At 38.7% G+C, this 12,265-nt stretch overlaps 1 protein-coding gene across 1 annotated transcript; it reads right to left on the bottom strand.

The window, feature by feature from the left end:
- Nucleotides 1-3,773: 3,773 nt before the first annotated feature.
- Nucleotides 3,774-4,352, bottom strand: LOC143893589 (uncharacterized). The gene has a single exon (XM_077399123.1). The coding sequence runs from the start codon at nt 4,350-4,352 to the stop codon at nt 3,774-3,776; it is 579 nt and encodes a 192-aa protein (XP_077255249.1).
- Nucleotides 4,353-12,265: the final 7,913 nt, after the last annotated feature.

Genomic DNA, 12,265 nt, shown 5'->3' with positions numbered 1-12,265 from the left:
CGTTGTTGAATATCTGCGTGGTGTTGCCCATAACTTAGCCTATTAGGACTATTAATTGTTCGGTACAATGTACCTGATTATATGTAACTTCGTTTCTTGTTATTATATTTAAATATTGATATCTCGAAAACTGCATTGTAGCGCAGTGTGGTTTACGGAACTCTTTTACTAGATTATTTGTAATGATCATTAATTGTGCGGTGCAAGCTAGCTGATTATGTGTAACTTCGTTTCTTGTTATTACATTTAAATATTGATATCTTGAAAGCTGCATTGTAGCGCAGTGTGGTTTGCGGAACTCTTCTACTAGATTATTTGTAATGATCATTAATTGTGCGGTGCAAAGTAGCTGATTATATGTATAACTCGAAAAAGCTGTAATATAAATAATATAATATAATAATACACATATACCTTGATATCTCTTCAACTAATTTTTTCCAGAAACCTGTTGCACGTGGGACATATATGCATGGGATGATGTCGATTTGGGGATCTTTTGCATCTGGGATATTTATGCACGGGATCCTTTGCATCTGGGATCTTTATGCACGGGATGTTGTTGATTTGGGGATTTTTTTGGTGGGATCTTTTTTGTGAGATTTTTTGGTTTGGGTAATTTTTTCAGGGATCTTATCAATGCCAATCCCTGTACTCAGGTCGATGCGTTTTTATGGTAACTACGCGAGTTAAGCCGTAATCTCCGGGATGACAAGCGGTAATGCGACCGAGTTCCCATTGGCACGGTGGAACCAACGGGTTGCGCAGCAGAACGATTTGGCCGACTTTGGCCAGTCGCTGGACGACGCGCCACTTAGGGCGTTGTTGAAGGGAATGCAAGTAGTCGCCTGACCACGACATCCAAAAAACTTCGGTTAGTTGCTGGATCATTTGCCAGCGCGACAGCCTTGTTTCGTTGAGATCGAGCACGCTAAGCTCGGGAAGGGCGACAAGAGCGGTACCGACGAGAAAATGACCCGGTGTTAAAGCTTAATAATCATCAAGACTATCGGAAACGGGAGCAATGGGCCTGGAATTCAGGCACGCCTTAATTTTACAGAGAAGCGTGGTCATTTTCTCGAACGTGAGCGAGTGGAGACCGATGCATCGTTTCAAATGATGTTTTACGCTCCGCACGCCGGCCTCCCACAGGCCTCCAAAATAAGGTGCAGCAGGAGGCAAAAAATGCCACTCAGTGTTGTCGGTCGCGAGTCGGTTTATGTAATTCAGATCACGGATTGCCTGCGAGTGCGCACGTTAGAGCTCGCGACTAGCACCTTGAAAGGTCGTGCCATTATCAGAGTACATGGCCTTTGGTAGTCCTCGGCAAGACACAAATCGTTGATACGCGGCTAGGAACGTTGCAGAGCTATAGTCACTGACAAGCTCTAAGTGAATGGCTTTGGTAGTTAAACAGACGAACAAGGCAATGTAGGCCTTGTGTGATTTGTGTCCTCGTTCGGGAGCTGTTCGGATAGCGATGGGACCTGCGTAGTCGACGCCGGTGTGTATAAAGGCTCGAACGGTACGGTTAACTCGGGCGTCCGGTAGATTTCCCATAAGTTCGATCGGTGTTTCGGCACGTTCGCGTGTGCATCAGATGCACTTGTACATAACAGAGCGAACGGTTGCTCGAGAACAAAGAATCCAAAACTCGCTCCGCAATGACGCGAGGGTGAGCTGGGGGCCGGCATGCAACGTTCGTAAGTGATGGTGTTCGATAAGGCGAGACAACAACAGATGTGACCGCAGGACGATCGGATTTTTTGTCGTGCCGGGAAGGCAAGCGTGGCGAAGCCGGCCGCCCACGTGGATAAGGCCGTCGAAATCCAAATACGGATTGAGGGGAGAGAGTGGGCTGGTTTTCGGCAGGGCTTTCGAATTTTTTAGCGCTTTGAGTTCGTGGGGGAACATTTCAGCTTGCATGGTTTTGAGTCAGTAATGTTTAGCTCGTTGAATTTCGTCGGGTAACAAACGTGCAGAATAGCCATTGGTAGGCGGACCTAAGCGTCGTCTAAAGAGGAATCGATACAGGTACGCAGTGATTCGGAGTAATTTAGGCCAGGACGAAAACCGCGACGAAAGGTCCCAACTCGATGTCGCATGAAGGGTATGAGCGAGTTGCTCTCGGCGCTCCTCGAGGGGGATTACTGGTGGTAATGGGGGGCACGTGTTCGACCAACATTCGGGAGGTTGGCGTAGCCACAAGAGGCTCATATTCAGCGAAAAATTCACAATAAGCTGACGCTTGACTGGGATCTCGCTAGAGTCGGCGTTCCAATTAATGGAACCTCGATAGGGCAATAGTGCGGGACTCACCTAACGGTATAGGCGGTCCGGTTTTAAAGGTAGTCGTACGACATAACGTCCTTGCGGGGTACGGGAGTGAATTGCCATAAAGTGCTCCTTACATTGGCGTTTTTCAGGGCTAAGATGAGCCTTCTGAGGTATCTCCTCGACTTCCCAAAATCGACGGATGTCGAAATCAAGAGCTTCGTATACATCACCGTGGAAGACGGATACGGACGAAAGTTCGCGCTTAGGAAGTGGTGCAATTGGACCAGAGATGATCCAACCGAGGGTTGTATTTTGCGCGGTAGGTTCGTGAATGGAACCCTTTCGAACACCGTCAAACACGAGCATGCCGAATAAGTGGGCTCCAATAATTACGTCAACTAGATCGAGACTCATGGGTTCACTGTCAGCAAGGTTGAGTCCGGTAATGTGCTTCCATTGACACGCTATTTCGAATCGACTCAGAATATATTTAGCTAAAGACGGAAGAATGAGCGCGGTGGTCGAATAGGCATTTCCATTGTGAGACGCAGGGGTGATTGTAATGTGAGCGGCGTGTCGCACAACCGTTGAGTTTCGCCGATACTGGTAACAAAAACGGCGCGTCTAATTTTGGGTAATCGAAGGCACTGAGCAAGCGATTCGGTCATCAAGGTTGACACAGAGCCAGAGCCTTGATCGAGCAGTGCCCGAACGGTAACGAAGCGACCGGAGCTTGAATGTACGCAAACGCGGGCGGTGGCGAGCAAAATTGTAGATTTCGGCGCCACTGTTTTTGAGATTACATGCGTTGCAACCTCATTGGGTGTATTTTCGGTGCGCGCGAGAGTTGAAGGTGATTCGGTCTCGACCGGCTTAGCGATGTTTTCAAAATGTAATAACGAATGATGTCTCTTGTGACATTGTCGACACACGTGAGAGCTCGTACATTCTTTCACATTATGTTTTGTACTGAAACAATTTAAACAACGTTTATTTTTTTTAATAAAGTCGGAACGTTGGGATAGAGTTTGCTTTAAAAATGCGGGGCATTGATAGAGTAAATGATTCGCTTTGCATATAGAACATGCAAGCGGAACTGCGGAAGCGGAGTGAGACGCGAGCGATTTCTTCTTTGAGGATTCCCCAGGTTTTTCCTTTGGCGGTAGTAAGATCGCCTCTAATGCGCGAATACGCGACTCGAGAAATTGATCAAGTTCATGATAACGGGGGTGCTCTATGGAGTCTCCGAGTTTGAGCTCCCAAGCCTTTCGCGACAATTTATTAAGTCTTTGAGCCACTAAAAACACAAGCAAATCATCCCAATGTTCGACCGCTCGCCCGAGATTCTTGAGCGCTTGAATTGCTGTGTTAGTTTGATCGCGGAGGTTCCGAAGATTGTTGGAGGTTTTTGCGGTAAGCGACGGAAGATTGAAAAGATTGTGTAAATAAACGGTGATAAGGCGACGTTTGTTGTCATACCGAGACACAAGAATATTTCACGCGACCTCGAAATTCTGATTAGTGACCGCGAGATGGTCAAGCGCTTTACTTGCATCCCCTTTTATACAGGAGCACAAGTAGTGCATGCGATCTACGTTTGACAAATGAGGGTCGCTGGAAACTAAAGATCTGAATCTGTCGCGGAAACTTTCCCACTTATCTGTACTCCCGTCGAAGGTTGGCAGGCTGATCCTGGAAAGATGCGTCGTAGCACGGAACGAATCAGAGAGGCTGCTTCCGTCGCGTAGGGCGCCGAATGGAGATGAGTGGTCTTCGTGACTGGCGAGAACGTCGGACATGAAGTCGGCAGCGTCATTATAGTAGTCTTCGCAGGCGATGAAATAATTGTGGGTGAAGTACAGGTGCGAATTCCTTAGTTTCTCGTCGGCAAGGAATGAGATTCTGCAATGGAATTCCTGGCATTTAGCAAACGTCTCCTTTAATGTTGTGAGACGCTGTCGTGTAACGGCTGGAGTCCATTTTGCTTGACCGAGCTTCTTATAGTTTGGCAACGCACGAGACACAGCATTCATATACTGGTCTTGCATGATCAACAGCTCCTCAACGGAAGACATGGCAATACAGCGAGATTTCAGTAATCGGTCCGTTAAAGTTACAAACAAGTTTTTCTTCTTGGCAGCGATCCGGCTCGAAAGACCAATATGTTTGTTGTTGTGGTGGGTTGGCTGGTACAACCTTGACGAAAATTCGCGTACCAAGGCGGAAGGACTTTCAAATAACGGCTCCGATTTGAATTGCACACATGTATCATTTTATTGGTAATCTGGTCGAGCGAGGCGAACGGTATCACACTTACACTGTCTTAATTCGTGTGGCTGGACGGATTTCGTTGTCTTTATGACGGCGACGGTCACGAGACAAAACGGGCGAGACAGGACGGGCTTGCAGTCGCGACAGAGTTCCGTGCGCAGGCGACAGTCGATGCTCCGGAAATGACGAGGACGTGTAGAAACACTCCACAAAGTCGGGACGGGTTTCGCGTTTAGCGTTTGTGTGTAGCTTATGCAGAAACTCGAAATCAAGAGTGAACGCGGAGCACCTGCCACGTCGATCCGTCTCATTACGCTCAGGAATGCCGACTCTCTGATGATCATGTTTGACCGGCCCAAACGCTATGTTTGACGACAAATCGGGGCCCTTCGGCCTCGATCGTCACACGTATCGCGGAACGCGGGACGCGCGGGACGCACGTGGAGCGCGAGCGCGAGATTGAATTGATCTTGGACAGTTTAACATGCACGCATTAACGGTTTTTACGGAACACATATAGAATCAATTTTATTAGTCAATAAGTGCTCGTAAAATGTTTTTTAATTTCTTGAAGTTGGGACCACGCGTACTTTATTTTTCACATCAAAAACAATTTATGTGTAAAATTGTAGGTCGATCGGGAACAGGGGTCAATCGGAACTATATCCAATCTTTTTAGAGTCTAATCTTTTTTGTGTGTGAGAAAAACATATTTAATTTAATTATTTTTTTAAATGTTAGAGTGTTGTGTAGGTGCTAGTAAAAAATATTTCGGATGCATGCTTCTTAACACTTTGCTTCATTTGCTGACGCGTACAATATCGGAGAGCACGACAAGGCACGTGTGACTTCGTTCGTGTCTCGTTCGTGTGTGTGCGGAAACGGAAATCCCCGCGCGGTAATCGGCGAGTTCACTACCGACGATCGCCGTCCTACGCTACTCATAGCGTTTTTCATTGGGCAGAACTGAGTGCGCACTGCGAACTCAAGAATGCGGGACGGTACTGCTCGAGTGCACCGCTAGTGCAAGTTTCTTGCATGCCCACTGAAACACTTGCGGCTTGGTGAGTGCATAACATGAGTGCGCATTTTTTCGGCTCCTTAACCTGTTTAACCTGCCTCGACGAAACATAAAAGTTTACTTTTGAAATGAATACTCTTCAAGAGCTTCATATTCAATAAAATTAAAAATAAACACGAATAATTTAGAATTAACACTTGAAGATGGTGAAGAAGAATTATATGAAAAATTACAGAGTAAGTATACATTCTACCGATTCTGCCAATCTCATAACCTAACTATGGAAAAAATTTGTTATAAAGACTGCTTTTCTTTTATAAAGCACATGCAACATACGTAAAACATATTTATGTGTCTGTTTAAACACATCAGACATCAAAATAATACACTGTGTTCAAGTGTGTCAATTCGTGTCAGTTTTTGCTTCGTAAAAGGAAAGCAGTTAAAAATAGTTTTTTATATTGTTATATCGTATGATAATTAATACATTATTGAACGATGTCTCTATTAACTTTATTTCAGATGATGATTCATATACTATCCAGTACGTGAAACTGTTAATCCAAAATGGATTGTATATAATAACCGATGGCGGCAAAGAGAACTTACTAAAGGAAATATATCGGCTGCAAGGAGATAGGTAATGTTATTGAAATTAGATTTTTGCTCGCACTTGTTTATTTTATGCCGAGAATAACTTAATAGAATGACTATAAAATGTCCACACTTTTTGTATATACCTTTAAAATTAATGATATGCATTTTTTGATTTAGAGAAATATTAATATACAACGTGAACATTAATGAGAGTCAGAATCGTCGAGATAAACAGTGCACCGACAAAGAAAATGAGTTTGACTCCAGTTCAGCACTATCCGAAGACAGTAATAGTCAGAAGTCAATAGGTAAATATATTTCAATATATATATATATATATATATATATATATTGAAATATATTTATATATATATTTCATATATATTTCATATATATTCATATATATTTATATATATATATTGAAATATATTTATATAAATATATATATATATTATAAATATATATATATATATATTGAAATATATTTACCTATTGACTTCTGACTATTACTGTCTTCGGATAGTGCTGAACTGGAGTCAAACTCATTTTCTTTGTCGGTGCACTGTTTATCTCGACGATTCTGACTCTCATTAATGTTCACGTTGTATATTAATATTTCTCTAAATCAAAAAATGCATATCATTAATTGTGAAGGTATATACAAAAAGTGTGGACATTTTATAGTCATTCTATTAAGTTATTCTCGGCATAAAATAAACAAGTGCGAGCAAAAATCTAATATATCTAATATATATATATATGTAGTATACATGGTGGTGTGTACTACAGTCATCACTTTTTTGGGTTAATACGAGAAAGAAATGGAAATAAAAAATGTATCCATCCGGTTACACTCAACACAATTTTACAGATTTGTATATATATATATTATATATATATACAGGGTGCCCCACAATTGTTGGTACTTTTTTCATATTTAGATAGAGCGAGCCAAACTGAGTCGAAAAGTCATGTACCATTTTGCAATTTTCGCAATAGTTGACGAGTTATTAATGATTAAAAATCGACGTATTAGCCCGCCCTCCGCCAAATCCAAGCGCGCGGCGAGATGCGGCCGCCCCGCGGTCGGCGCGCGGGCAGTTGTTTACTACAAGCGGCGCGTAACGCCGGGCCCCTGTCCTATAAGCGATGATAGTTTCTCGCCTTTTTTAAATAGAAATAAAATTTTCTAACAACATAGAAAATTTTTTTGTGCGTACGTATGTACATATGTGTGCACATGCATACACCAGGAAAATATCAATTCTACTGCTTAAAAAAGCGATTACTCAATTTACCTTTTTTTTTAGTAAGTAACGGTTGTCTTTAAGCAAGAATATTTTCTTGATAATAGTCTTAAAATGTACAAATTTTAGAAAGAGTCTTTATTATGTACTCGAAAGAAGAATTTATACTCCTTTAAAGAACATAATAAAATTTTATCAAAGAAAAGTCAAAATAATAAATAAAATAATATGAGGACCCTCGAGATTAAAATAGGAGAAGGCTATGAGGGTCAGACGCAGATCACAATGCGTAATATCAGAAATAAGTGATTTATTCGTCGTTTTGATACATTACATCGATCCGTACGTTTCGGCTCAGTTTTGAGCCATCTTCAACGGTAGTTACAAAAATTAAGTTACACGTTCTCCGTACCGTATGGTGAGTTTACTGATTCAAAGTATCAGAAACATAGACCAATTGACCCATATCTGTAAATTTGTTCAATTAATGTTGAGATATTAAAAAGATCCCTTAGGAAACTCACCATTTGGTCTAAAAAACGTGGAATACAGAGCCATGTATACATAATGAATACTCTCTGGCTGAGAAGACTTGACGATCTTTATCGACACGACACATGCACAGCAATGATATGAAAGGTCTTGCAAGAAGAGGCATGTCGTAGGTCAACACACCGGCGAGGATTATAACAAAGCACGATTTGACACCGTCTCAAAATGACACGGTTTTCTTGCATCATGCATATGTCACGGTTTTGAGCAAATTGTAATCCATGCTCATGAACTTTGGTCGTTGGCAAATCGGGGATTTACTATTGGTACATGCAATATTGTGACGGTGTCAAATCGTGCTTTGTTATAATCCTCGCCGGTGTGTTGACCTACGACATGCCTCTTCTTGCAAGACCTTCCATATTATTGTGTGTCGTGTCGACAAGATCGTCAAGTCTTCTCGCAGAGAGTAGATACTCATTATGTACGCATGGCTCTGTATTCCATGTTTTTCAGACCGAATGGTGAGTTTCTTAAAAGATCTTTTTAATATCTCAACATTAATTAAACAAATTTACAGATATGGATCAATTGGTCTATGTTTCTGATACTTTGAATCAGTAAACTCACCATACGGTACGGAGAACGTGTAACTTAACTTCTGTAACTACTGCTGAAGATGGCTCAAAGCTGAGCCGAAACGTACGGATCGATGTAATGTATCAAAACGACGAATAAATCAGTTATTTCTGATATTACGCACTGTGATCTGCGTCTGATCCTCATAGCCTTGACTTCTCCTATCAAAATAATTAGCAAATTGAATTTTTGTTTTAATTTTGTATTCTTAACTGAAGAACTGAATAATTAGAATGTAGAATATTATTTATTTTAAGTAATATTATCAAGAAAACATTTTTTGTAAAGATCATCGTTACTTAAAAGAAGAGAAAACTGAGTAATTGGTTTTCTTAGCACTAAAATGATATTTTTTTACGTGTGCGTATACGGCACGCCATTTTACTATTTAATATCATTATAAAAATTCTATCAAATTAAATCGATACTTAAAGAAAAGAAATTATTATTATGTCTAGACATACTTATAATTTATCGAATTATTATTAAGCTATAATTGAAAATGCAGAATTACAATTATGTCTAGACAATATATTAATTCTGAATTTATTTTACGTTATGACATAAAAAATTTTTGGGAATTAAAATTATGTACATAATTGTAATTCCCGAATTTTACTTATGTACGCAATTTTAATACTTGAATTTCTATTATGTACAACACAATCGTAATTCTGGAATTACTTTTTTTCTTTTAGTAAGTAACGGGGTTCTTTAAGAAAGAATATTTTCTTGATAATAATCTTAAAATGTATTCATTACAAATTTTAGAAAAAGTCTTTATTATGTACTGGAAAAAAGAATTTATACTCCTTCAAAAAACATTATACTATTTTATCAAAGAAAAGTCAAAATAATAAGCAAATCAAATTTTTGTTTTAATTTTATATTTTTAATTGAATAGTTAAACAATTAGAATTTAGAATATTATTTGTTTTAAGTAAAGAGAGTGATGAGTGTATTTTAAGATTATTATAAAAATGAAATATTCTTTGCGAAGATGCGACCGTTAAAAGAAGGGAAATGGAGTAATTGGTTTTCTTAGCACTGGAATGATATTTTTTGAGCACTTCGAACAGTTCTTGCATTAAAATATTTTTATAAAGTGGATTAAACCTACTGGGGACACTACTTAAAAAAAAATGCGCCATGCTATCTACCGCAAGGTGGTGTGGAAATGATAGCGCTCTATCATTTTCTTGCCACAGAAAAAAAAATTATTTTTTGGCTCGCGATCTTATATCGCGATTGCTATTCATGCACAATTCACGCGCAAAAAATATCATTCCAGTACTAAGAAAACCAATTACTCCATTTCCCTTCTTTTAACGGTCATCTTCGCAAAGAATATTTTATTTTTATAATAATCTTAAAATACACTCATCACTCTCTTTACTTAAAACAAATAATATTCTAAATTCTAATTGTTTAACTATTCAATTAAAAATATAAAATTAAAACAAAAATTTGATTTGCTTATTATTTTGACTTTTCTTTGATAAAATGGTATAATGTTTTTTGAAGGAGTATAAATTCTTTTTTCCAGTACATGATAAAGACTTTCTCTAAAATTTGTGATGAATACATTTTAAGATTATTATCAAGAAAATATTCTTTCTTAAAGAACCCCGTTACTTACCAGAAGAAAAAAAGTAATTCCAGAATTACGATTGTGTGTACATAATAGAAATTCAAGTATTAAAATTGCGTACATAAGTAAAATTCGGGAATTACAATTATGTACATACTTTTAATTCCCGAAAATTGTTTATGTCATAACGTAAAATAAATTCAGAATTAATATTTTTTCTAGACATAATTGTAATTCTGCATTTTCAATTATAGCTTAATAATAATTCGATAAATTATAAGTATGTCTAGACATAATAATAATTTCTTTTCTTTAAGTATCGATTTAATTTGATAGAATTTTTATGATGATATTAAATAGTAAAATGGCGTGCCGTATACGCACACGTAAAAAAATATCATTCTAGTGCTAAGAAAACCAATTACTCAGTTTTCTCTTCTTTTAAGTAACGATGATCTTTACAAAAAATGTTTTCTTGATAATATTACTTAAAATAAATAATATTCTACATTCTAATTATTCAATTCTTCAGTTAAGAATACAAAATTAAAACAAAAATTCAATTTGCTAATTATTTTGATAGGAGAAGTCAAGGCTATGAGGGTCAGACGCAGATCACAGTGCGTAATATCAGAAATAACTGATTTATTCGTCGTTTTGATACATTACATCGATCCGTACGTTTCGGCTCAGCTTTGAGCCATCTTCAGCAGTAGTTACAGAAGTTTAATTACACGTTCTCCGTACCGTATGGTGAGTTTACTTCAAAGTATCAGAAACATAGACCAATTGATCCATATCTGTAAATTTGTTTAAAATTAATGTTGAGATATTAAAAAAAGATCCCTTAGGAAACTCACCATTCGGTCTGAAAAACGTGGAATACAGAGCCATGCGTACATAATGAATATCTACTCTCTGCGAGAAGACTTGACGATCTTGTCGACGACACACAATAATATGAAAGGTCTTGCAAGAAGAGGCATGTCGTAGGTCAACACACCGGCGAGGATTATAACAAAGCACGATTTGACACCGTCACAATATTGCATGTACCAATAGTAAAACCCCGATTTGCCAACGACCAAAGTTCATGAGCATGGATTACAATTTGCTCAAAACCGTGACATATGCATGATGCAAAAAATCCGTGTCATTTTGAGACGGTGTCAAATCGTGCTTTGTTATAATCCTCGCCGGTGTGTTGACCTACGACATGCCTCTTCTTGCAAGACCTTTCATATCATTGCTGTGCATGTGTCGTGTCGATAAAGATCGTCAAGTCTTCTCAGCCAGAGAGTATTCATTATGTATACATGGCTCTGTATTCCACGTTTTTTAGACCAAATGGTGAGTTTCCTAAGGGATCTTTTTAATATCTCAACATTAATTGAACAAATTTACAGATATGGGTCAATTGGTCTATGTTTCTAATACTTTGAATCAGTAAACTCACCATACGGTACGGAGAACGTGTAACTTAATTTCTGTAACTATTATACCGCTGAAGCCTAGATGGCTCAAAACTGAGCCGAAACGTACGGATCGATGTAATGTATCAAAACGACGAATAAATCACTTATTTCTGATATTACGCATTGTGATCTGCGTCTGACCCTCATAGCCTTCTCCTATTTTAATCTCGAGGGTCCTCATATTATTTTATTTATTATTTTGACTTTTCTTTGATAAAATTTTATTATGTTCTTTGAAGAAGTATAAATTCTTCTTTCGAGTACATAATAAAGACTCTTTCTAAAATTTGTACATTTTAAGACTAATATCAAGAAAATATTCTTGCTTAAAGACAACCGTTACTTACTAAAAAAAAAGGTAAATTGAGTAATCGCTTTTTTAAGCAGTAGAATTGATATTTTCCTGGTGTATGCATGTGCACACATATGTACATACGTACGCACAAAAAAATTTTCTATGTTGTTAGAAAATTTTATTTCTATTTAAAAAAGGTGAGAAACTATATCATCGCTTAGGACAGGGGCCCGGCGTTACGCGCCGTTCGTGCGTAATCATCGCCGCTTGTAGTAAACAACTGCCCGCGCGCCGACTGCGGGGCGGCCGCATCTCGCCGCGCGCTTGGATTTGGCGGTGGGCGGGCTAATACGTCGATTT

Source organism: Temnothorax americanus, unplaced genomic scaffold, assembly GCF_048541705.1.
Source record: "Temnothorax americanus isolate GAGA-0224 unplaced genomic scaffold, ASM4854170v1 Scaffold122, whole genome shotgun sequence".
Lineage (NCBI taxonomy): Eukaryota > Metazoa > Arthropoda > Insecta > Hymenoptera > Formicidae > Temnothorax > Temnothorax americanus.
The sequence above is the reverse complement of the archived record's forward strand: the minus strand, read 5'-3'. Positions and strand labels throughout refer to the sequence as shown.